This window comes from Columba livia, chromosome 8, assembly GCF_036013475.1.
Source record: "Columba livia isolate bColLiv1 breed racing homer chromosome 8, bColLiv1.pat.W.v2, whole genome shotgun sequence".
NCBI lineage: Eukaryota > Metazoa > Chordata > Aves > Columbiformes > Columbidae > Columba > Columba livia.
Window position 1 is genome coordinate 22,572,095 of NC_088609.1, and position 26,122 is coordinate 22,598,216.

The 26,122-nt window shown below is 38.9% G+C and overlaps 1 protein-coding gene across 5 annotated transcripts in view; it reads left to right on the forward strand.

Annotated features, from left to right (window-relative positions):
- PLPPR5 (phospholipid phosphatase related 5) overlaps positions 1 to 26,122 on the forward strand; it is a 111,010-nt gene that overhangs the window by 34,381 nt on the left and 50,507 nt on the right. For all 5 annotated transcript variants that reach the window (XM_065072586.1, XM_065072587.1, XM_065072589.1 and 2 more), the window contains 4 exons: positions 8,141 to 8,273; positions 10,570 to 10,820; positions 19,572 to 19,748; positions 21,451 to 21,570. In XM_065072586.1, the coding sequence (XP_064928658.1) occupies positions 8,141 to 8,273; positions 10,570 to 10,820; positions 19,572 to 19,748; positions 21,451 to 21,570 (681 nt within the window). The remainder of the gene's footprint in view (positions 1 to 8,140; positions 8,274 to 10,569; positions 10,821 to 19,571; positions 19,749 to 21,450; positions 21,571 to 26,122) is intronic.

Sequence of the window (26,122 nt, forward strand, 5' to 3'; positions counted from 1 at the left end):
TAAAGGAAGAGATGCATCTACAGAGGCCATTATAACAGGAGTTAAACTAGATACTAGAAACTAGATACATGCTTTCAAAGAAAGCTGTTTTATTATGCAGATAATTTTTAATTAAAAAGGTATAGGATCGTTTTACTGAGCTGTCTGTTTAAATTTATCATTATGAATCAAAAAGTAATTGACAGTAACAAACACAAATAAAAACAAATTATGTGTGTGTGTTTTCGTGCAAGACAGGGTGAAAAGCAGGAAATTCAGATATTCTCCTTGCTCTGAGAACAGGTGGCTTCCATCATATACTGACTGTAAAACCACTACTTTGTGACCAGAATCTTTAAGAGATGCCTTTTATGTGATCAGTTTTTATTCAAACAAGGATGAAAGACCATTTAAGTTGAATTATGTTTGAATTTCCTGGGTAGAAAAGTGCAGTTGTGTAGATCACCTAAGGTTTAAAGAGTAAAGTAACATTGCTGTTGGAAATGGTCATTGGTATGGGTGGGTATCATGAACATTGATATTGTGTTCATCAAGTAATAATGTTTGCAACATGCACAGAAGGGTTAAGAAATCGATCTCCCTCAACAGACAGAACAAATACTGTTTTCTTGGACAGGCAAGAAACAAAGGTGTTTACCAGGGCCAGGCCATAGGGAACCGCAGTCTTTTGCACGTGTCACTTGCAATGCAGTAGAAGGCTTCCTTGATACAGCTGAGTGCAGAACTGAACATGCTCTCAGGAATTCATCTTCTCATAGGGAAGATAAATGGTAGGACTTTGGACATTTTGTTTTTCCTTCACAAATATTATGGTATTATAAAGGTTGAAGCTAAGCACCTGAGAAAGGAAAAAAGTGATGTAAAGTTCTTTTTCAAAATCCCTAATGAAATAATTACATTTAACAACCACCTTTTTCAGGTATCAGTCGGAGATCTGGAGACTAAAATTAGTTGATCTCTGGTCGTATTACAACCTAGCTTTCTAACAGGTTTGTTTGTAGAGTGAAGTGTGGAACTTGGAAACTGGATTATGGCATCATCGTTTTTGCAAAAAGGAAATGAGAACAACTTAAAACCTGTATGAATTCCCTGTTATGAGAACCTTATCTGGAGTATTTCAGCTTGAAGTAACTTTGCCTTTTAAAATGTGAATGGATACTTTTAGAAGGCAGTTTTGAATGAATTCTCTTCTCTTCCCCTCACCATTTTCAGATCAAAATTACTGCTTTATTTAGATGTCAAGAATTTTCTCTATTTTTTTTTTTTTTCTAGCTTTTGTGTGTTAATTTTTTAAAGTTAGAAAAGCTTGGTGCATGGGCAAAAGACCTCTCACCGAAGTATGTTATCGACTACCTCTTGGAATGTGTTTGCCAAGAACACTTGTCTCAGTGTTGTGACAGCACCAGCAGTGAGATCGCTCTGGAGCCAGGTGCCAGACATTGACTTGGCCTCCAGACTGCCGTGTTAGCATCACTGAGCTTGTGTTCCTGCTGTCCTGGCCATTTCTAATCCCCCAGAGAACTGCAGTGCGGAGCAGCTGGATACTCTTAATCTTGCAGTGGTTTTGTAGACCTAAGCAGGGGATGGTGTAATGCCAAATGCAGTGGGTAAAGCAGGTTGAATACAGAGGGAATGTTCCTGTGAAGGCAGAGCCTGGCAGGGCTGGTGCGCCTCGGGGGACTGTTTGCTCAACCCTCGTCTTCTGTCGCAGAGCATCGAATGCAGGACCTGCTGTCACACGCCAGGGCTCGTGCTCTGGCCCTCCGTGATGATGGCACAAGGCCCTTCTCTGAGTTACACTCTACATAACGGGCTCCTGGTAACTCTTTCTCAAAACGATCTTTTACATAACCAGGTTTTGCTCTGGCAGTGTGTGGTTCCAGCCCTGGTGCCAGCATGCTGCCGTGCAGAGGCTCTGCCCCTTGGGTAACACAGGTGGGCTCTAGAGGAGATGCCGTTTGCCTGCACCATCAGTTGCTCAGGCAAAAAAGGGAAAAGAAGGGGGGAAAAAGAGGAAGCTTTTAAAGACACTGTACTTAAAAATATTTCACTATTTTTTTTTCTGTCATATGGTAAAGTAATGAATGAAGATAATTCAGTGAATGATGAAGTTGGCCATGTCTCTGTGATTATGTGCTCATGGGGATCTTTCGAAGCACCCTGGTTGTAAGTGCTTGGTTATTATGTGCCTCTTGTTTTCAAATAGCAATAAAGTCTTCATGAAGTGAGCAACCTTTGCCACTGTTACATACTTTGTGTACAATGTATTCCAAAGAGCAGTAAAAAATATTTGTCCCTGTCAGAAGCAACGTTAGTATTTAATAGTGTGTAGCTATACTCTGCACTAGAGAGAAGTAAGGCAGCTAATATTTAGCTATTAGATATATAAACTTATACTGCTGTTTCTCTTTCCTGAATAGCCATGATAAAATATAGACCAAGAACCCTATTAAAATGTTGATACTTTTATAAAAAAATTGAGAGTATGTATCTTTAAAACAAAATTTACTGGGAAAAAATGCTGAGTGGGGTTTTTTTTGTGTGTGATTTCTTCCCCCCCCCCCGCACATCTTTCTCTAGAAACGTTATTTGCTTTTCATGTCTTTTCGCCAGACTTTCGGAAGCTGCTATGCAATGTGGCCCTGTTTCTCTATGCTGAATGCAAGGGGGATATTTTGTATCTAATCAACAGCAGACAGATTTATCTAGGATTTTTTTTTTTAATTTTCTTCAAAACTACTGGTCACTTTTTACTATAGAATATGTGCTGCTGTGAAAATCAACCAGGGCATTTGCTGTCAGTTTAAGCAAGCAAGAAGCAATGAGAACAAGAAAAACACAAAGAAAATGGCCTCAAGGGAAAGCTCTGCATAATGAACTTGAAATTGCTACTGCTGGAAATACTGTTGCTGCTTTTCCTGCCAGGGCTGTCACCTCACAGAGCAATTTTAGCTTAAAGCAGAGTGGAGCTTATCTACAGCATCACTAAGGACTGAGGTTTATGCAGCTAGATTTTCTGAACTCTGGAGACCATTATGCTCTGTGGTATGTTGATCGCATTTTTAAAGGGGAAATAGGCCAGAAATAGCCCATGGTCTTGCTAAAAGTAAAGAAAAAGAGCAGGATCAAAAAGTCTATGAAAGCCATTTCCTTTGAAAAGGAAATCTATCCCACACTTTAAGTGGGAGCTCAGAAGTGAAATGAATGAGGAGGCCATGCAACTTAAATGATAACAACTTACTTAAAGATACAGAGATCATCCCCAAGATTTTTAGCTCCATTTCCCAGCTTCTCTTCCTGCCTGATAAGGAAGTTCATTCTAGAGAGAAAAACAGAGCTGTGAACTGCCTGAGATGCTCATTCCCCAGAGGGACAAACCCTTGCCGTGTTATGTCTGGAAGATGGTTTCACAGAAGCCTTGGCTAGGGTTCAAGTCATGCCTAAATGAGAGAAATACAATTAATGAAAAGAAGTCAGAAGATAAATTACAGTGTTTTTTTAACTTGATAACTTCAGAATATGCATAAGTGCTTAGTGGTCTTTTTAATGCAATAACTACTTTTCACTCTTACTTGTATATCTCAGTGGTTGCTGTAGCTATAACCCTGAGAATTGGCATAGAGGGAGGGAATCGTGTATTCTACCACGTTCCCTGGCCCGTATAAAATATTCCATGAACATTTGTATACCCTGAAGTAGGTGTTAGCTGGAAAGATCTATGAATTTATATACTGAAATTTCTTTCCTAATCCCAAACAGAGATTATCAGCCTTGAATTTCAGGATTTATCATATTTAAATGCATGAATATACTCTCAGATATCTTGTCATCCGAATTAATGTTTAATTATTACTCGGATCCTGGGTTTTTACATGGAGTTACGTCATATATGAGAAGGTAGTCCATAAAATAAACTTAATTAGCATTTCAGAACTGCAGATTTAAGGTAATTTATTTATATAGGTGCTGGCTGTTGTAAACCATAACTGACACTAGGGAAAGTGTGTTTATGGAGTCAGCTTACTGGAAAATCAACAAGGTCAGAGCTGCTGTAGATCTAATATTTGGAATGAGTCAGGTTTGACATTTCAAGTTGAAAAAGAGCTCAGAATTTGGAACCAAGATAAGGATATACTGGATGGATGAGTTTGGGAAGGACAAATTAGATTTCTAAATTGACATGCAGTGCTAAAACTAGGAACAGCTTGCCTGGATTCAGAAAAATGACTAATATGGAAAAAAAACTGAACTTATTTGCATTGTAGGGAATGTGTGCTAAATGCTTCAAGTACCCTGTGCAGAAAATAAGGGATAGGTATTGGGTGGTTGGCAATAAATATATTACTAGTACAAAACCACCATGAGAATACGTTAGTTAAGTTCAGCAGGAGCTGAGAGATGAAACAAGGAGAAATATTAATTTTAGATCTCTCTCCTACCAAACTCTGTTCCTGGCTGTCAAATGGGTTGTCACATCACAGACTGGATATGATTGTCATGGAGATGGTTATGAGAACCTTTCCTGTAATTCAGATTTTGCTGGGTTAATATTTCTTTTCCATGCTTCCATGAAAACAAAGGATGATCTAAATGCTAGTTCTGAAGTATGCATTGATGTTAAATATTGTTATGTAGGGTGACTTATTTTGTATTGCTCCTAGTTGACTTTATACTGTGAACCAGGCCAAAGGGCCTGCCTGGAGGTTACAGAGGGAAGCCGTAGTGGAACAAGGACATAGTCGCTACCTGTCAGAGCTTGAGCTGATGCCCATAGGACAATCATTCTTGTCTTGCTCCTTCTTGTAACAGTTATGTACACTGCATTTTTATCTGAGGACTGTGAAAATTATTTTTATATATGTTTTTTACAATATTAGAGAGCTGGCACTTCCCATTTTTAGTCAAGTGAAAATTGTTCTTTTCCTTATACTTTACACGCTGTAATTATATGTCAAAAGGTTTCCTCAGCCACAGGGATGGTCTCTGCTTTTAACAGCTGTTAAAATATCTGTGAGTTAAGAATTTTAACATACATTATTGTTCAGGAAATCTGTACAGCGATCTAAAGAGGTATGATCCTGTTAAAACAGGGTGAAAGATACTTCTAATAGCCTCACTTTTTTCATTGCAAATTATATTTCTATATCTGAACACATGTAGCTCTGTCCAAAAATTTATGTTGTCAGAGCTTTCAGATTCTCAGTTGCAGTCCTTCACTATCAGTTTTGGAATATTCCAAAAACTTTTTGCCCCAAGACTTAGCCAAGAAGTACACAAGTAATTATGTTATTTTAAATGTCAATTCTTGAGTGGTTGCAACTCGCATATGCAGTGCAAGGGGTAACGGTCGTCCCTGTGCCAGAGGGAATACAGAAATTGTTCCTTCCTGGAATATGCAGACATGTAGTAAAGGGCAACAGGGACATCACCCTCCCTTTTCTCCGCTCTGTACCGCTTCTTATTGCCAGTGATGCCAGAGAGAAAAAGGGGATGGAATTGCACTGGGAAATAGAATCTCTCCTGGGACTTACTGAGATAGAAAAAGATTTTCCTTCCATTCTTTGAAACATCAATAGGCTGATTATTGAGATGAGCAGTGCTTGTGCTGAAGGCTGGAGGAAGGAGAACAGCTTTGGCTGAGCTGCCAGTACAGAAAAATACAGAACCTGTATTTATTGCCAAATTCCAGAAGGGTTCTATCAAAGTCACAGGAGCATAGGGATGAATGTGTGTTGTATTCAATGACATATCCCACTCTGATTACTTCTGAAGGCAAAGCACTAGGACTAGTGTAGCAAAAGCTTTTTCTTTGGCTGAGTTCTGCATCGTTCTGACCCTTGCACCTACGTACCCACTCTGAAGCTGGTTTTGTTCAGCTAAGAACTTGAACACTGCTCCCTGCTATTGTTGGAGCAGAGATTTTTCTTCATCCAGGTCACCATCAAAGACAGGAAATGTAACAAGGAAAAACTGTTGCCAGCAGCAAGGACCTAGATGCAGCTGATGAAGACAGGTTGCTGGGAGTGAGGATCTCCTTTCCTATGAATGAATGAGCAGCTCTTCCATTGGCTGACCCCAGCTTCCCTGCAGCCAAGAGCAACAACCTGTATTCCTAGATCAGCAGATTCCAAGATTGTTCAGATCTGGAGAGCTGAGCTTACTGGCACACTTTGTGTTCTTGAAGATGTTTTGCTCTGTATATCACAGGTGTTTCCCTTGTATTTGATTCTGCTTTTTCCTAGAGATTGGAAATCTGCAATAGCTTTACTGAAATGTATTGGACTGGGCAAAAAAATCCCCAAACCAGTTAACAGAATCTGACTGTATTCAGGTTGCCTAGTCCTCGATGTTTCAGTATTCTAGAGGAAACAAGGGAATTACTGTGACACATAGTGAAAGTCTTAGTGTTTCAGTTCTCACCTTTATGAATCACATTAAAATTGTTTCTTTGTTTCTTTGTTTCTTTCTTTTCCCAAGAACTGTTAGGGGTCATTGGGCTGAATTCTCCTTATCGTTGTCATAATTTTTATGAACTTGAATTCAAGGTCGAGTTACATTTCAAGCGTGTACTGATCATGTGTTACTTCAGTATGTTAAAAATTCGCTTGCGTTAGCAAGAAGATAATTGTTAGATCAGGTTTTGAAATTTCTGTTTCATCTGAAAATTCCACTAGGATCTGAAGCCAGTCTAAACTAACAGATGATGGCTGTTTCTGTGACAAACTGAATTTTGCTTTTTATGCACTTGCCACCACAGTAATTTTTGTTATTTGTGCCACATTGTTTACAAGAAGCACTTCACCCTCTGTGTGTCACAATTTAGCCTAAAGTCATCTATGTAGATCTACAAATAACTACGTAAGGTCATTAATTGCATTCTTCCTGTTGACAACTGTGCTTGTGAGACATCATCCATAGGTGTTTTTGAAAGCCAATGCTGTGTGTAGAACTGTTCAGACCTATTGTGATATATGAAAACACTTATAATTTCCTATTGGGTCAAAGGTTTGTAAAAACCTATGCAATTAATCAGATTTGATGGCATTATTTATTGTATTTATGTAGTATGGAGACTTCAATTTGCTGGTCTTCATTCCTGTTGATCAAAGTGTGATATACCTGTCAATAAGCTTTACTACTTTCATATAGAAGAGTGGCAGAGCCTTGCCTTTAAGGCTCACAGTGAATCAAAGTTGGAATACAGTGGTCAGTATTTGGCCCTAATGCTCTACTCTTTTTGACCATACCTGTGCTACCTGCCATAAAGCTTCAGTATCACAGGTTTTGATAGATATACACTTAAGGCATGGCTTTGGCTGTTGAGTCTCCTTACCGTAATTGTCATGAGTAAATTAAAGGTCATCTTTACATTCAAGATCTATATTTTTATTTTTTTAGTTTTTTGTTTTTTTTTTTCTTCCTTGCTGTAATGTGAATGATCTATAGAAATGTGAACTTTATTCGTTTTGGTGTAATGAGTGTGAAACAGGCCATGCTTAATGTTAAAATATTAGTGGTGACACTTTGTTCAGGCATGAGGAACAAAGCTAAAGCCAGACTTGATAAACTTAGATGACAAAATATGAAGCAAACCCTGTTAAGTACCTTCTGGCAAACTAATCCTTTGATGTTAGCAGTTCTGTTGTGATATTTTTATTTTTTCCTTTTTTTATTTCTTTTCCTGTGCCTCCTTCCCCCTCAGCCCCAGACTTGGTCCAGAATTTAGAGCTCAACCCTGTGAAGTGCTGAGTATCAGTGAAAGCCGAGTGGGAACTGAAATGTTCAGCATCTTCCAGGATTAGGCCTTTACTTTGGTCTACACCTTGTGCATTATGTGATCTGTTGTTCTTGAACTAATAGATTTATATCTCTTTCCCCTTATCCTGAAAACTAGGTTATGTTATATTGATTACAAGTCCTGATTATAGAAATTTATTTTCTTTTAATGCAAATAAAGTAAAGCAAGGCATATTTCTCCCATAAGAAGATTAACATACAGAACATGGTTCACTTATGTTGTCTTCTGTGCTGGTTTGGTCTTTTTTCCTTAAAATGAGATAGCTTTCTCTGTAATATTAGTACATTTTACTTGCTGTAATCTGATGTACCATTTCTCTTCCCTTTTTTCTGCTTCCCTAAGATTATCGTTGGAGAAACTGCAGTGTTTTGTCTACAGATAGCTACAAAGGATTTTGAAAACCAAGAAAAAACAATATTAACTGGAGACTGTTGTTATATAAATCCACTGGTGCGCAGGACCATCAGATTCCTTGGTATGAGCAAAATTAATGCTTTATTTTCTAAATGGTGGGAGTGATGCATTATGTTTTAATTTTGACCTGGGAAAAGTATTCGGATAACCACACAACAGTTCACGTGTAGTCCTAACTCAGGTACAGTGAGTTCTCTTCTTTTGGGTAGCAAATGAAGCTTTTTGGAAGTCTGGGTAAAAAAAAAGTGTTGCAGAAACAGCAGTAAAAATAGAAAAAAAAAAATGGGACCACAAGGAGGACAAACAACTAGCAGGCTTGGAGCAGGGTGAAGTGGAGAAGGGAGATACCGTTGTGCCATGCCTGTAGTTGATAGTTTTCTTTTGGCTATGCACACACATAGCAGCCAAAGTTGAAGACTTTGGGATATAAATGTGTATTTGAAGCCAAGCCCAGTTTAGGTACTTTCTTAGCCCAGAGATTGCATTATAGTTTCTATCAGAAAACTGTACAAGAGCCGTGCTCCTCTGAAGTCAGCTGTAACTCCACCATGGACCTTAGCAGGTCTGAGATGTCATCCTTTCTATGTCATTGTGTGTTTGGAGAGAGAAGCACCACCACTCAAAATGTCTATTGTGTATTCCCAGATGCTGCCTTTTAATTCGTGCAGGGGAGATGTAGCATGGCTCACTTCTGTTTGCTTGTATCTAAGAGAAACAGCTGGAGGAACGTTGCCTTGGGGCAGCTAATCCTCCTGCGTGCCCCAGTCGCAGTGGGAGGGACGGGATGTGCAGCTGTGTCAGTATTTGCAGTGCTTGTGTAACAGCCATGCCTGCCATCAGAGCACGGTTGCTCGCTGTCACACTGAGTGCTAAAACTCAGTAAGAATGAGACTGTCTTGCATAGATCCAGAGGAGGTGGCAAGTGACGATGAGGAGCTCCTCCTGCTCCAGTTGCTCTGTGTGTCATCAGTGCCTGGGTTTCTTTCCCACTTGGTGGGCCCTCCTTGCTCACAGAAACAAAAATTTAAAAAATTGGGAGAGAAGGAGGGGATGAACGGTGACCTCTATGCTGTTCTACCAGATGAGGCGTCACTACCTGCTCTGCTCACACAAAATGGTGTGGCCAGCGATGCTGGGGCAGTGCACACCCTCGAGGCTTGCTGAAAAGGCCCTTCTGCGCAGCCACTCAACCAGGCACAATGTACTGCCCACCAGTGTCCGGCAGCTCAGGGTGAATTAACATTAGTGTGACATGGCTGACCAGCCAGGATCCCAGAAATCATCCTCCGTCCTCCAGCTTTGCTGGAGAAAAAACCCTAACCATTAGAAACACGTGTTTCTGTGGCATCCTGTCTGCTGTAGTATACATCCATTAAAATGCTCATGGTGCCCCATTACTGCTAGAACTCATGCTATATTCACAGTGAATAGAAGTATGGGAAAGGTAAGGTGATTTGCCTGTGGAAATGCAAGAGGAAATCTCTAGCTCAGGTGGAATTTGGACACACACCTGCTGGCTTTGCCTCCTAGGCAGGGTGCTGTGTTTGCATTTCCTTCCATGGCTCATTTCTGCTTCTGAAAGGATAGAAAGGGACCTTAGAATTGCAAAATTCTGTTTTCTTTTAAGTAACCAGATAGATGCATTTCCATTCAAATGAACAAGTACCTGTGCTTAATGCTTTGCTGATATGTCTGATTAAAATAAAAACAAAACCAAACAACTCTTTAGTATAAGCAGCTCCTCAAATATATAGATTTTTAGCTCACTGTGGTAATATTGTGATTAATATGCCATGCATAGAGATGTACATAGTAGAAGGAGGACGAAGATCACTCGTGCATGGCAATATTGAATTATTCAGTACTTCAGCTTCTTTACAGCTGCAAGGGAAAAGAAAATGTTTGTCCAGTATGCGTTACTGTTTTTCAAGTTAACTTCTCCATCATGGCCTGACTTCCTTGGCTCTCAAACAGATGTATAGGGTGGAAAATTTGCCTCTCTCACTTTTGTTTAGTGAACATGGGCAAAAGTTATGTACCAGTCTAGCTAGCGAACCCGAGCAGTGCAGACTCGTGGCTGGGAGGCCTGGGAAAGTGGGCGGCTTGCAGAAGAGGTGAGCGTGTTTCTCAGAAGGATGGAGGGAGACTGTGTGTGTGGGTACATCACAGTGTTGCTATTGCAGTTGTGTAGGAAAGTACCATTCCCTACATGGGCCAGGATCTTTAGGGTACAATACACATGAGAGTTTTTCAGGTTCTTAAATGGAAAGAGCTGGTATATTACTATGATAAATACTATGATATGTTGCCCTGGACTGAAATTGTCAGGAAATTTAACTCTTTGTTTCCCTCTTTAGGAATTTACGCATTTGGACTGTTTGCAACGGACATCTTTGTAAATGCTGGACAAGTAGTAACAGGGAATCTTGCACCACATTTTCTTGCACTTTGTAAACCCAACTATACAGCACTTGGATGTAAACAGTATACACAGTTCATCAGTAGTGTACATGCCTGTACTGGAAATCCAGACCTTATCATGAAAGCCAGAAAGACATTCCCATCCAAAGAAGCAGCACTAAGCGTATATGCAGCTATGTATCTGGCTGTAAGTATATTGTACTATCTAATGTCACTATATTTTTGAGAGCAAACAGCTCACACTGTGAGGGGAGGAGGGAGGAATGGGGAGAAAATAAGACAACTCTTGTCTGATTTTATATATGTAAACGTTCTATGAGGCCTTTGAGAATTTGATTAGTGGGACTTAATTCCGACAGTTACAGATGTAGTGGTTCTCTGAGGCTTGAAAGCTAAGGCAACCCTGAGAGAGGGTAAGTTGTCCAAAAAGGGTTATAGATTTAGGATAATCAAGCTCTGGGTTTACTTTTTCCCCATTTCCAGGCAATTTGAGAGGAGGCTTTGCTGGGTGGTAAAGAGAAAGGTCAGGGATTGCCTGTGACTGGTAGTGGTTCCTTTCCATGTTTTAACCCAGTACGGATAAGTAGAATTGCACAGAGCTGTATTCTTTGGTGGTGTGAAGCAGAAGAGTGTGCATATGTAAGTATCTGATCTGTGCAGGTTTCCTGAGATCTGTGCATGCCTTTAGGTACTAGAGTTGGTGTTTAGAGGTACCTCAGTGCTCATGTGAAGCCCATTTGGCTCTTATTCTGCAATGAAGTGGGTTACAAGACAATCCAGTCCTCCTTCCCTCTCTCCTCTCTGGTAGCAGGGCTAGGGTAAAAACTGGTATTTACTGCCTGGCAGCAGAGCTGTTCTAAAGGCTACTGAGAAGGGTGGGGAGGCAGAAGGGAGGCAGAGTGACTCATGAATCTCACTCAAGTAACTCTGCTTAGTACTCCATGGCTTAGTTTGGAGTGTGCATCATTCTGGTCTTAAGCAGAAGTACATCTTGTGCTTAGTAAAGTTGTCCCTGGCACGTGCCTGTGGGAGTCTCTTACCCAAGCTGCACTGGTGGTCACAGTCCTTTGTCGCCCTTTGGCTGGGCTCAGGGCTCATTGTGTCGGTGGGGAACCCACCAAGTGTGTGCGCGCCTCTGTGGTCATTGCTGGAGTCATCTCTTGAATCCCCTCAGTATTTGAACAATCGCCTGCCTATACATGTGTGTGTGTGCATGTGCATATATACACATGTATATATATGTGTGTGTTGCTTTTGAGCATATAAGCTTACTTCTAGTTCCTGATTGATCTGGAAACTGATACTTGCCAACATGGCAAAGATCCCAACCCCATCCACAGACAGTGTGCCAGCTCTGCTTCTGAATATGGTTTTAGAACTAGTTGCTTAAAATCTGCAGCACTGACAGTAACATTTACCAAAAATTCCTTGTGAGTGATGTCTGTTTAAGAGATGTGGATCATCAGTTAGTACAAGAAAGTGTTATCTGCAAATAGGAGATGAGCAATAAAATTCTATTCTAACTTGAGGCAAGTGTAAGACTCCTAATAGTATTGTCTTTATTTGGGGAGATATGTAAGGCTTTGCTTCACTGAAACATACCTCTAAATTTGGCACAAGCTATTTTAGAAAATATTCAGCATTCTTCATTTTAATTGCTCCTATTTTTCTCATCCATCTGTAAAGTTGGATTTCCACTGTTGCTATGAGTCACAGTAACTAAAGGAAACCAACTGTTCAGCTACTGCAAAGCAGGAAGGAAAATAATATTAATAGATTTTAAGAAACAAATGTAGATATTAGTAAGGTGTAATACCTAGTTTCAATGGCTTTTTATATGAGCAAGAGTATTTTATGCAAACTTTGTCTTGTCTGTGGTCAATATGCAGTTAGCAACATCAAAAACTAAAACCACTGTGATCTGTTTCATGACTTCATAATCTTTCAATAACTTCAAAAATAAATATATCCTATGTCATTACTATATCACTGCATGATGCATGACACTGTCATCAATTAACTATAGCACTATGAACTGTTCTTAGAACTTCTGAATTCCTATAGGCTGCCTAATAGGATTATTTGCTAAGATATATCAGCTGAGTTGTAGAGTCTGCAAATTTTCGTCCTTGATGCAATATTGGGAGATTATTATTTATTTATTGTTTTTTAATCCCGTTGCATGGCTGCAACTAAAAATACTGTTTACACACCAGGGAAAGAAATTCTGTGTTCCAATATTTGGGTTCCCATCCTGATACTGTCATGATGTTTATCAGGATAGTTTGCCTTGAACAACAACTTTCTCATCATTATTCATTGGATTAGAAGATTTAAACAGAGCCTACTCCTTGTATTAGCTGTGGTACAACAGTTATTGAAAGCATGGACATAAAGACTTCCATGGATTACTCAGCTAGTATTTCATGAGCATATAATCTCTGATACAGAATGTGCTTTCTTTTTGGTTAACAGAAATTTTTGGGAGGGGGGCGGATTGCTACAGAAGCCTCCCTGAACATTTCAGCCAGCTGTGCAAAAAACACAACAAGCTTAAAGACATAAGAAGACAGCAAGCTGATCCAGAGACCTTGCTCTCTGAGCGGGCAACAAAAACAATGTCAGAATTGGGTGATTTCACCCATCAATCCACTTAAAGCTGATTCTTTATCTGATAATTCCCCTATCTTGTTCCATTTAAGTGCAACCATGTCCTTATCATCTAGCAGCTGTGCATATTGTCTTGTTAACAATAGCTTCTTTTTTCATCTAAGTTCTTGAGTCTTCCTTTTTCCCCTCCCCTCCCCTCTTTTGAGAGTGGGTGGCTGCTATGGTAACTCTGAATTCCCCTCCTGCTGGAAGTACAGTCTTTTTCAAACCGTTGTATTGCTAATATTTAGACCTCTCTGTAATGTTTACCTCCATTACTTTCCCTCAGTACCTATCAAGAAAGACTTAGCAATGGAAATGTTGAGTGGCAGCACTATGGTTAGTCTCTACCCTGCTCCAAACCCAGGCACTTTCAAGGATGCATTACCTGTCTTCTTGAGACTTGTAGGTTTATATTATCAGTGTACCAGAGTCTTCAAAATGAACTACTGTAAATTTTTTCCAGAATCTCTAACCAAGTTGGTTGCTACCTGGATTACTCCTTAGGTGTCTACTCAACTTGTCTTAGATCTTTTGGTTTGCTTGCTTTTTCTTGAGTTACATTAATATGTTGACTGCATCAGCTTTCATTTCTTTTCGGTATTGGAATTCACCCTTTCTCAGCTGAAACACTACCTGCTAACATAAGTGTTAAGGCAAACACTGCAAGTTTATTAAGTTAAATGTAATTGTATAAGCCACATTTTGATATGCATATACCGACACAGCTTGGACAATTAGAGATATATTTTGAAGCTGCCAAGTATGTACATACTTGGGTTTTTTCCACAATTGAGACATAGAAATGAAAAGTCATGGGTCTTTTTTTGGTAGGATTTTGAAGTGATATATGAGGATTTAGTCAGTCTATTACCATGGATTTAAATAAAAGACTTGTGATTAACAGTTGTCCTTTGGTGCTGCAGATCTAGGTCATTGCTAGTTGTAGTTAAAGATAAATTTTAATTAGTTCTCTAAATGTTTACTTTTTATTGTGTTACTGCATTTGACAAGAACAGTCAACCCATCTGTAGGGTAGTGTTTGAACTTAGTGTTACCACATACGTTTCAGACTTTCTTTGGATTTGTAATGATAAAGGAGCAGGTTTAATGTCTTGATAACTGACATATCCCTTAGGTCTATAGGCTGCTCTTGCTGCTTTGTACTGTGAACCCTGGACCTCAGCTACAGCCTCAGGCAAGGCTGGCAGGTAAAGATGACAAATAATTTTTTCCTCTCTGCAGAGCTTTTGTTGGGCCCGTGATCATCTTTTCTGCAAGGCTTTTGCTCCTGGGCTTCTACTGTATCTTGTTTGCTGCTGCTCTGTTTATGAGTCACTGGGAAAAGACAGCAAGGCAGTCTGGGTCACAGTGCTGGTAACATGGTGACATTCTGCTTAGTGTCACTCTTTGATCCTATCTTTAGGTGTTGGCCTGGTGTCGTTTCACCTCTCCTTCATCTTTAAGTGCCTGTCCATTTTTTGTTAGGAAATTAAAGAATTAAAGGATTTTTTTTGGCTGCTTTTCAGGGGCAGTATTAGGAAAGTGGAATTTCTTTTCAGTACCTGGTGAAACAAATGAAAGAATCCCTTGATTCTAATTTTACAGCATATATCATGGGCTTTATACATTGGGTGTTTTGGTTACTTTCAGGCTGGATAGTAAAAGAACATCACAGTTTGGTCCAGGGATTTATCTAAAGACCTCTAGATATTTCTTGTCAGTCAGTTCTTCGTTACAATATAATAACTCAAGATAATGACGTCTGTAGACTGAATCAGCTTTAATTAATATTTGGGTGTATCTAACAGTCCTGGAACACTGAAAGATACTTCTTTCCTTCTGCAGTTGTTTAGAGTTAGAGCTGTGGGGATTTCATAGTGGAAAACATCCAGCATTTCTAGAGCTTTCTCTCTCTTCCATTTGCCAGCCCAGACCCCTGACTTTCAAAGCCAATTTTTGTCTACGGTCATCAGTAACTACTGCAAAACTTACGGAGAAAGACAGAGGAGGCTTCAAAAGCACTAAAAAAATCTTCAGTGGGCAGTTGCAGAAAGGCCCAGATGATTTGAGAATATGACTGTGGTTTGATGTAGAAATGGTTTGACCCAATAATTACTAATCAAGAAATCTGAAGATTGTCAAACAAGATTCTAACATTGAATCTGGATATAGATTACCATCCACTATAGCCCACTACTTTTTCAGCTTTTTGATCTCCAAGTATCTCTTTTCTTGTAGGTATGATGAATATTGAAAGTTGTGCATTCCTCAGGTAGAACATCAGTAACATTACTTATATTACTTTAATACTTCAAGGCTCTTTCCTTAATGATAGCATAGTATAAAAGCAAAACAAAGCATGAGATACTTCATATTTGGCGCACTGCCTGGGATAGGTGCCTGTACAGTGATTCCTCTTTCTGCTTGTCACTTGATGAGTCATTATTCTCTGCCCACTAACGGACTGGTCTGTCTCTTTGTCCGTCCCTCAGACCATCTGCTTCAGGGAGGACTGAAACAGCAAGTACAGAGAGAATCTTCCGCCTCGTATCCCTTGGTCCCAGGCTGATGAAATCAGCTGGGAAAATTAACCTCCCTCCCAGCTGGTGCACCCGGACTGATGACTAGCTCCACTCTAACTAAAATGGGACTCTGGGACCCGTTACATGTGTGTTTGTGTGCATGGATGTTGGTGTGGATGAGCCTAGAGACAGCTGAAAGAAGACGACTAGGAAGAGTTTGCAGCACAGCCCACAAGGCCACTTTGTCCTGCAACTGACATACAATTGCTGTTGTTCTCTTACATGTTTTGGAATATTTTTTTTCACTAGAGTTAGGACATATTTCACATGAGTCAGATTTGCAACAAGACACTTTTGAAAGCTTTCCCAGTATAAGTTAAGTGCCAACACTATGATTGTTCCTTATATTACGATCTGAAACAGTCATGTCAGGAATCTCACAGGTTGCTGTGTCTTTGGTGATTATGACGCTTTCAAATACGTATTTTCAAAACAACTTCAATTAAAGTTTTTTCTTTCAATTTATGAGGTTCTCTGAAGACTTCACTTCCAGCATCTTGAAGACTGAAGGTGAAATGTTTGCATTTTCGTGCAAATCTAGTGACCGTTATACAGAACGGTTCCTTATATGACTCTGACAGTGTCTACTTCCTGGTACCTTCTTTCTATCTTTTCATACTAAAATCTTGTTTCAGGGAAAAGGAAAAGCAATAGCAGCAGTTCTTCAAGAGAAGATTCACTGCCGATCTGATGTTGCAGGAGAATGTACAGCCTGCAAAACTAATGCCAATTACTGTATCAATCCTTGACCTTATGTACAAAATCCAACTGCTGTTGGTTTTGTTGTTGCCTAAGTTAAAAGATTTCTTTAATTAGATTCCTTTTCTCCAAACTTCTGTTCTTAGAAGGAAGTGAGATGGACTTGTTCAGTAAACATCTCTAGCCATGTAAGAATGTATATTGTCATTCATTCTCACTAATGTTTTAAATCACTGAGCTATTTTCCTTTGTTGATACTGCATTTAATATTTATGAAAAGTAAGAGAAGAAAAATCTTTTTAAGAGGTTTATTCTTTGTTGATTACTGACTGTTCTGGTTTATAGCTTTTCTTCCAGAATCAAGAAGAAAACTACTGCTTAATTATATTTCATGCTTAATGCAAATCAGATCTTTGACTGAGTTGGCTGTGTTAATAGATTGTACTAGAGCTACAAGAGGTCAAGTTTAAAAATGGACATCCATGAATCCTGCCTTGAAAGAGTCTACCTTTGCTATGTAGAGTTTCGCAAATATACAGAGTTTTTGCTACACTGTTTCAGTTTATTCTGTTTCTGTTGATTCTTTAATGTATGTTTTAGTCTATTCTTAACATCAGTGATGTTTGTTTGTTAAAGAAAAGACAAAAATGGTGCCTATGCTGGCAAAACCCTCATGTTATTGTAAATAACGTGATGACCAGGCATGGTCATCTTGACTGCACGTGTAGGAAGGGACTCGGCAAATGGAGGTCGTTATTATTCCATGAGGCACGGCATGAGTCTGCAATTGGTTCATCCTACTAAGTGCTTTGTCTGAGTAGGGATTTGAAGGACATGCTTGACTGTGAAAAGATTACAAAAATATTCTGGAGAGCACTTTTCAGTTTAGCTTTATATTAAAAATGTTGAAGTTTGACTGAAGTACTACAGAATCAAGTGTTGATATTATAATGTGTTTTGACTTCATAAAAATTGACATAATCATTTTGGTGATTACCAGGTGATGTAGGTAACTGAAATACATCAAGACCTGCCTTAAGCAAACTACACTCTTTTTTGAGTTAACTTTTCCTTCTTGATAGTAATTTTGATGTAATATGCCACAAAGCAGAATTAAATGCAGGATAGCTTCCTGCCAACTTCCCTGTTTCAACTTCACCCAAGCTGTACTTAAAATTTGATGACCTTGCTGCGTATTCAAAATACTGGAATATTTTCCCCAGCACCGGACATTCTCACATGTGTGAATGTGGATAAAGGTGGTGTACTCTGTAGTATGGTGAAACTCACTAAAATGGAGGGTTGCCGAGTAACTCAGCATGCACTACTCCTTCTGTAGCTTAAGAAAACCAGTGGGGCTAAAAAGCTGGAAATTAAAGTTACAGTTATTTTATCAGCGTTCCATGTGGTAGGAGTAACTCATTGAAGAGAACCTGCAAAAATATAATGAGCTAAACTAAAAGAATAGTCAGCAAAGGGAGAAACACTGTGTCTTAAATGGTCTAGGAAGAAGAGAGGAAAAATATGATTTGGAGATACACCCCCAATTTTTTTTTTTTTTCCAAACCTTTGCTCTGTCTGGATTAGTTAAAATCTTGCTACTACTTTACTGTTCATCACACAAGGTACATTGCAGATGTATGTGTTGCAGTATTTTTAAACTTAAGCTTTGATTTGTCCTCTAAGCTGTGGATCTTTCTCCAGTGTTTTGAACAAAATTACTAGCAGATGTTGCTCTTTTCAGACAGGCTCTGACCACTACTTCCTTCACTTATCATAACTTCTTAAACTTCTTCCTGAGTGGATTATTGCAGCACTTCATAACTGATTGCACAGTAAATTCAGCTGAAGTTTCAGACAGCACAAAAAACCACAAAGGACTGCCCAGTTGTTGGCCAAAAAGGTAGTGGTTCTTTGATGCAGATTCATCTGTTTCCCTTTGCAGTTCAAAGGGATGGCGTTACGCACTTGGAGTCTCTAGTGAAACTCCATAGAAAATATCTGTATTCTTTAATCTAAAAACTTCAACTCTTAATCTAAATGTGAAGGGTTTAGGGATTTCAGTGGTTTAACTGCAGAAATATCTTCTGCAGAAAGTAAATAGTTTATCCTCAAAAATCTTGTTAGTTGAAGTATGATTTTTCAGGGGGGGAACTTTCAACAAAATGAAAATTGAAAGCTTTGGTATTCGTTTCTTCCATTGACCCATCAGAATTTGGAAAGTGCTGGCTTAAACCTAGTAGTCACTAATGCACCCTTAGGGCAGAAGAGCTGCTCTGTCATCAGGCGGTGCTTTTAGTTCAGTCCTATTGCACTGGGAGAGTCAGCCTGCAAGCAGGGCAGATTGATTTGTTGGAGTCTGATGCATAAAAGGTTCTGCATTTAGATTGGTTTATGTGCTGGGAGTGACTGGTACTGAACATTCTCAGTCACCGTCTGTGAAGTACAGGGGTGTATTGGTTCAGCACTGGTTGAAACTATCACACATTGTTTATAAAAGTAGATGCTGGCATTTAGCTCTATTTTCACTGCTTTTTGACAAGTCTCTAGTTAGTCACATAGAAGAGTTGTGTATGAGCAAGAAAGACATTTCCTAATAAAAACAAGGCCTTGATGTATCCCCTCTCAGGGTAAAGATCTTTCTCTATTATTGTCAACACTGCACAGTGAAAATTTGATCAGTCTCTGTACCTCTATGCATTAATAAATACATAGATTGGGAGTAATAGGATAGGATTGTGTAATGCGCCTGTTCTTTTGGGGGCTTTTCAGGTTCACATAAAATGTAATTTTGTTATATGGTCTAATTCTTTTTCTATATCCCAAGGAAAAGGGTGTGATGACTTTATCTAGCACTTTTTCATGTTTCTTTACGTGCCCCCTGCCCCCCTGCCAAAAAAAAGGACGAATACACATAGTCTGTTCAAGCAAAATGTAGAGATTTTATTCACCAATTAGTGGGAGATATCCATCAGTCTTATGCTTTTTTCTTTTCTAATTTTCAGATGTATATCACCAACACAGTAAAAGCCAGAGGAACAAGGCTTGCAAAACCCGTTCTGTGTTTGGGCTTAATGTGCTTGGCTTTCCTTACTGGAATCAACAGAGTAGCAGAGTATCGAAATCACTGGTCAGATGTAATAGCAGGATTTGTAATTGGAATATCTATAGCAGTATTTTTGGTAAGTGTATATCTATGTTATTAATACTTCTGTTTGAAAAATCAGTGTATAACTTTGTATCTCTTAAATAAATATTGTCAGCCTTGACTTTCCAGACAACTAAATGACAGAAGAGGTGTTTTTAATTTTTGTTTCTAATTAAGTATCAGTTTCCTTAGTTATATTTACATACACTTGGAAATGTGAAGTCTAGAAAGGACTGATCAAATTATCTCTTTTGGCTTCCTTATCAGCCAGATTGTAGCACTTCAACCAATAATTTTTGCATCAAGCTCCCCTTTAAGCAACTCTATATCTTTCAGAATAACATCTAGTTATGATTTTGAGAATAAAGTATTAAATTTAGTATAGTAATACCTACACTGATCAAAGAATAAGTAGCATTTCTTTTTTGGCTTTAAAGTAACCTTATTGAATTTATTTCGTTCTCATTCAATTTTGCATTGAAATTTTATGATATTCTGTATCAAAAAATCCTTGTTTAGCCTTTTTCTTTCTGGAATTGTGTTCCAAAAACAGATCATTAGTCACAGTTCACAATGACTAGTATCTGTGTCATAAAGCTGCCACTAATCTATTAATTACCTTCACTGGTAACTTCAGTGCAAGACTATAGCATAGAATAGTCACTGCTGTTTACTGCCTGCAGGTTTGTCTGCATGGCAGCTTGTAATAGTGCTAAAAACACCTTTTGAAAGTTTTCCCTATGAACAAACTTTTGAGCTTGATTCTTGGATCTCAAGGTCTTGATCTCAAGATCTTGGATCTGAAGACTTGGCTTGGCTGAGAACTCTCACAGTAATGGTTGAGGTCGGTGTTTTTACTCCTCTGAGAAATGTGAGTTGTAGCTTTCAGTCTTCTGTAAAATGTACCTGCTTGCACTTCCAAATATTCCTTTCCATACAAGATGTCCAGGATTTATAAATTTGGTTGATTATTTTTTATTTTTTATTATAAATTTGGTTGATTATTTGTAGGAAGTTTTTCCATTCTGTTTGTGCCCCTAAAATCATAAAAGAAAACAGAATAGAAAAGAAATATGTTCCAGCATTTTTCTTATATATTGTGATAAACATTGCATAAACTCCTTTTAGTAGCATTACATCAGATTTCTTTGTGTTGTGAAGAAAATACAATGGGCAAACGTTGCAGCTCGGCTGTATGTCTGAATTAGTAGAAACACTAACTGGTATATATCATGTTGCTATATCCTTGTGGGAGAGTCACTGCTGCCCTGAGCAGTTTAGAGTTTAGTTCAAACTTGGGGATGATCCTTGCCTTCTTGTTCTCCCTTTCTTATTCTCTATTTGAGAAAGTCTTGGCTGCTCAAAGTTTAGATGGTACTGGCCTTTCATAGGAATTGAAGGTGGTTGCCATATTCTGCTGCACGTGTTCTGGACATCTATTCATGACACAGCTAATAATTGGTATTCTATTATTCAGCTTAGGTAATGGATTTGCTTTTAGATAGAGGGGTTTTTGATTCTCAGATGATGGATGTAACAATAAATTGGTTGAAAATCTTTTGTCTTGAAATATTAATTAAGGATTTTCTGTAAAACATGAACTTCACATTTCTGTGTTTCTGCTGTGAGCTGTGACTAAAGCTGGTGTCAGTTCTGCCTAATTATGTATGACAGGATCAAAGCTCAAAAAATGAGTTGTTCCTTAGCTATTCTGTTTATCTTCTAATCTCTTCTAGGTTGTCTGTGTGGTAAATAACTTCAGAGGACGTCAGCCAGAACATGAACATTCTCATATGGATAATCTGGCCCAGATGCCCATGATCAGCATACCCCGAGTAGAAAGCCCTTTAGAAAAGGTAATGTCTGACTTTTTAAAAAACAATTAAATAAAATGTAGTTTTCCTGGAAGGATGATCCTAAACTATCTCGACAAGAGTGCCAAGGTAATCAGATTTAAAGTAAGGAAAGATGGCAGTGAAGGAAAAAGAAGGGAAGAATTCAGACACTCCTTGGGAGACTCTTCATGTCACCTCCAAGACCAGTCACTGCGTATCAGTCCAGTTTGCTGCTGTAGCCACTGCTAAGTCAATGGAGTCAGGCTGTGTAGATCTGAGGCCCTCTTTCCTTGTGTTCCTCAATTAAGTTTGATTAACACTTTGGCTGAGAGTCCATGGAGCTTGAAGTGCTCAGAAAGGATATCTAACCCCTGAGCCCAAGGGTTTTGTCATTCAGGTACAAGTGGCATTTATCCTGTTGCTTTGGGGTATGTCCTCAGGCTAGTGTAGAGCGTGGGGTCCAGTCCCTTGTGGATCAACTATGGGGTTTTTATCATCAGGTACGTGCTGGCCTCAGGGCAGGGCACCCATTTGGAAATGCTGGGGATCTGACATCTGCGCTAGTGGGGCAAACAGCTTGATGAATGTGATGATAGTAGAGAGTAACAAGTAACATGGGACATACAGTAATTGCACAAAAGCCATCATCTCTTGCCAGAGCAAATGGGATTTTGGGCTAGGACTTGCTAGTGATAGTCTCCTGAATATGCCTGAGTAAGTCTCCTGAATTTCCATGAGTAAGTATTGTGATGTATTTAAAATTTTTTGTGGTTTCCTGTAATAAAAGTTGCGTTTTTTGGAGATGAACCTATAGTATGTAAGTGTTAGATAAGATTATGTCTGAACAATTTTGGGAGCAAACAGACACTGAAATAGATAGCATAACCAAATGAAGAAAACATGTTAGGCATTTTTACTGGGGGAAGGTTTGAACTATTGATGCAAAGTATGAAAGCAATTCAACTTTTTTCTAATTACTTTATTCGTCATTATTTGTTAAAATTTCCCATGTTATGCCCATGTTCGAAGATAGTGAACAACTCTATACTGTGAAGGGGACCAAAAGTATGTTTCTATGGCATTCTTTTAACTCCAAATTATAACTTACATTTTTTTATATTAAACATAAGAAATGTTTTTAACCACTTCCCAGTCTTTCTTAGTCACTTGGAAGAGGCGGGAGTTGTCCTTGTATAAGAATGGCTGCTAGCCCGGGGTTTGTTATGCCTTTCCCTGAAGGGAAAAAAGATTTCTTTTGAGAATGATCTAACACGCCTTTTTGAACCAAATATGTCTAAGCTACTTCTGCTGATATGTTGTCATAAGGAGGTCAGAGTCTAATTTGCTTGAACAAGTGTTTAGATGATGAATGTGTATCTTCAAAATAATCCATTCAGTAAACTTTCTGTAAAATGTCAAAACAAAACAAGATGTCAGTTGGCCTAGGACATATTACATGAATAAGAGCATGTCTTAATTATGTGCTAGGCTCCCCTGCAGTAGAAGCCATTTCTGTGGCTCAAAAGCCATCATAGGCAAGAAATGCACATTATCTGGCTGTTGTTTGTTTTTTGTTTTTTTTTTTTTCTTTCGGGGAAAAAAGAGATCATGTTAACTTAATCTACCTGATTTGACACCCTCACTCATGATGAACACTGTTCTTTTTCTCAGAATTGACCTAGGCTTGATTGAGATATTGTGGGGAAAACATTGGGAGAGTGTCAAAGGTGGTGGCAGGAATGTTTGCTTTGCTTGAGTTCACATTTGTGAACTGCCAAGGTCTCTTATTATATGAAAGAACATATTTCCTTTGAACCCATATTCGCATGGCAGTAGAAGGTAGTTGTTTGCTGTCATGGAACTTCTCTCTGGATAATTATATTGAAGACCGCCAGCAGGGTGGTCTTGGTGATATCTCAGTGTGTGGGTTCATCTTTGTCTATGTTGCAAAGCCTTTCTTCTTTCCAGACAGAGAGGAAGAGGTGGGAGTTTGCTATTTGTTGGGAAATGCTTTCTCCTGTTTCCACCCTCAGAAAGTTTAAATTTGAAGTAGCAAATAATTGATGAAAAAATTACTTACCTGTGAGTGCTTCAGATGTTGAGTTTTTGTGGACTTTTTTTTTTTTTTAATGTTTAGACTAAAGTTTTAGATAGAAGCTGGGCCCTGTTAAATAAAAGGCACAAAGAGTAATACTTATGTGGAACAAAGGTCTAAATTGAACCATTTCAATTAACTACCATCACTACAAGAATTATTAACTTAGTTTTTTCTTTTTAACTCCCTTCTTATTTTACATCCTTTGCTCTTCTCTGGAGAGAGAGAGGTGCTAAATAATTTCTGTGATACTTGCCTTTTGCCTACTTTAGCCATGTGCAAGTTACTTTTCACTACATTTCAGTTAGGGCTGTTCTATATTCTGAAAGCACATATGTTTACATGTGGCTTATTTTAAATCTGTTTTTCCTTATTCTCAATGTGCAAGCTCCTGTGTCAGTGTTAAAGTCAGGTTACTGTCAGAAACTAGCACCAAGAGTAGCACAAATCCTGACTGACTGAAGTTATAATGGGCTAAGACAGTGCAAGCATGAAACAATGCAACTCTGTTATTGGTATTTAAAAATAAGAACTATGTGTGTATCTGGGAGCGAGCAATTCAAAGATGCTGTCTTAAAGAATGACTTCATTAGAAATGCCTACCAGAGGGGACCTCAGACATTGCAATTTTGTTATAAATTTACGTGTAAATGAATAAGCACATTGTGCATCACACAGACCTCCAAGCACCTTATTTTTGTCTTTTCCCGATCTGCTACTTGCTATTCCAGTGCTTTTTCCTGCTCAAGAATGAATGCTCTTGGCATGCTTTGCATGCTGTCCGTGTTGCCACTGTCTGAGATCTGGTGGAGGTCAAGAGCTACATTTGAAGTGCACTTAAATAGTAATATGTGTACTTGTAATATTCTGAATTGAGCTGCTGCTGGTTAATGATGAGGGTAGATCATTTTTGCATGACGCTTCTGTTTAATTGTGGTGCATGCAGATGATTAAGCTGTTCTGCATGGGTATCCACTTCTCATGCACTCAAATGAGCCATATAGTTACAGAGTGTCTCCTTGAAGAATCCTTGCCAGAGCTGGCTCAGCAATGCAGACTTATTGCTTTCACCTTAACTACATTCATCTTCAGAATTAATGAGAAGAATGAAAGCCAACAAACCTCATCACTCATCCATCTGCTCCTTTTTCTCTCCTGTCTCTGGCCTTCTTCATCTCTTACAAGACAGTTCATGTTGCAGTTAGCTGGCTCTCTTCTTACCGCGGGCAAGGTTAGAGATTCCTGTTCTTTTGCAAGAGTTACTGGGAAATAGGAATATTCTCATGGTACCTGGAAGAGTGTAAAGTTCAACTTCTTCCAGTGCAGTCACAAACTATTTTTTCCTGTTTCAGGGTCGACTGATGTTATTTCATACTAAAGTCACCTGAAATTGGCCAGCGCTTACAGAGGGCTTGTACACGTCCTGTAGTAGTTGCTGACTCTCCTAGCCTCTTTTAAAAAATTACTATTCTAGCTTTAAAAAAAGCAAATGCTAAGGGAACATGGAGCATTTTAGGACTAATTGAGGCAGTAGGTAGAATGCTGAGGTTAGAGGTTTTAGAAGGAAGTGTTTGGTTTAGGAGAAGCACTATGGTTTGTCTCCTGTGAGATGATTACTGTGTCAGATCATCAGTACTTTCTGTAGCTGTTCAACATTATTTGCACAGTGGGTTCTCCGCAGTGCTCTATTTGACAGCTAAGCTGCATTTATCCCCAAAGCCTCTGCTTGGCATTCCTGCTTAGTGCTACTTCTGTCAGCAATGGCCAAACCATGTCCCCAAACACAGCCACCATTCCTTGTTGCAATGAGGTTTCTTATACTCCACCCACAGGACTGACTCTCCAGCATGACTATGAACTAGAAACAGATAGTTCAGGGTCTTTAGGTTAGAGTGTCTCTCCTCTCTGTCAAGCACAGCCATTTCTAACTTTTAATGGTGATAAGCATTTACAATTCCTCTCACAATATTTAACACTCTTGTTGCCTAACCAATTGCTAGTGACTATCAGGGTTGATTGTCTCAAAAATCTTGTTGGGTTTGACACTGTAATTCTTGGTTCTTTTGTGTGCATGCCAAAGGTAATGGTGGTGATAAAACATTTTAACAACAGTAAGTATAGATATTGCAATGGATCTTGATAGTATTTTAAGACTGGGGAAGCTTACCCCTTCTGTTTTTAGTACATAATGTTTTTTTCTATTTACTCTATCTTGATTATTCATGAGATATAGAATAGTTTCTTCACAGTGTCAGAAAAGGATATTCCTAATTTTACTTCTCAGCGTTACTGCTTTTTCCTTGGCCTTAAGTATTTTGGTAGTAAGAAGCCTTTCAGTGGTGCGTGCACCTGTGTACACCCAGCATGGCCTGGGGGGTCCCTGGGCTCTCTAGGCAGACTGGTGGCCTGTCACTGAGCTCACAGGCTGAGAGCAGAACACAGAGATGTTTTAGCTCATCATACTATAGGCAAACAGGG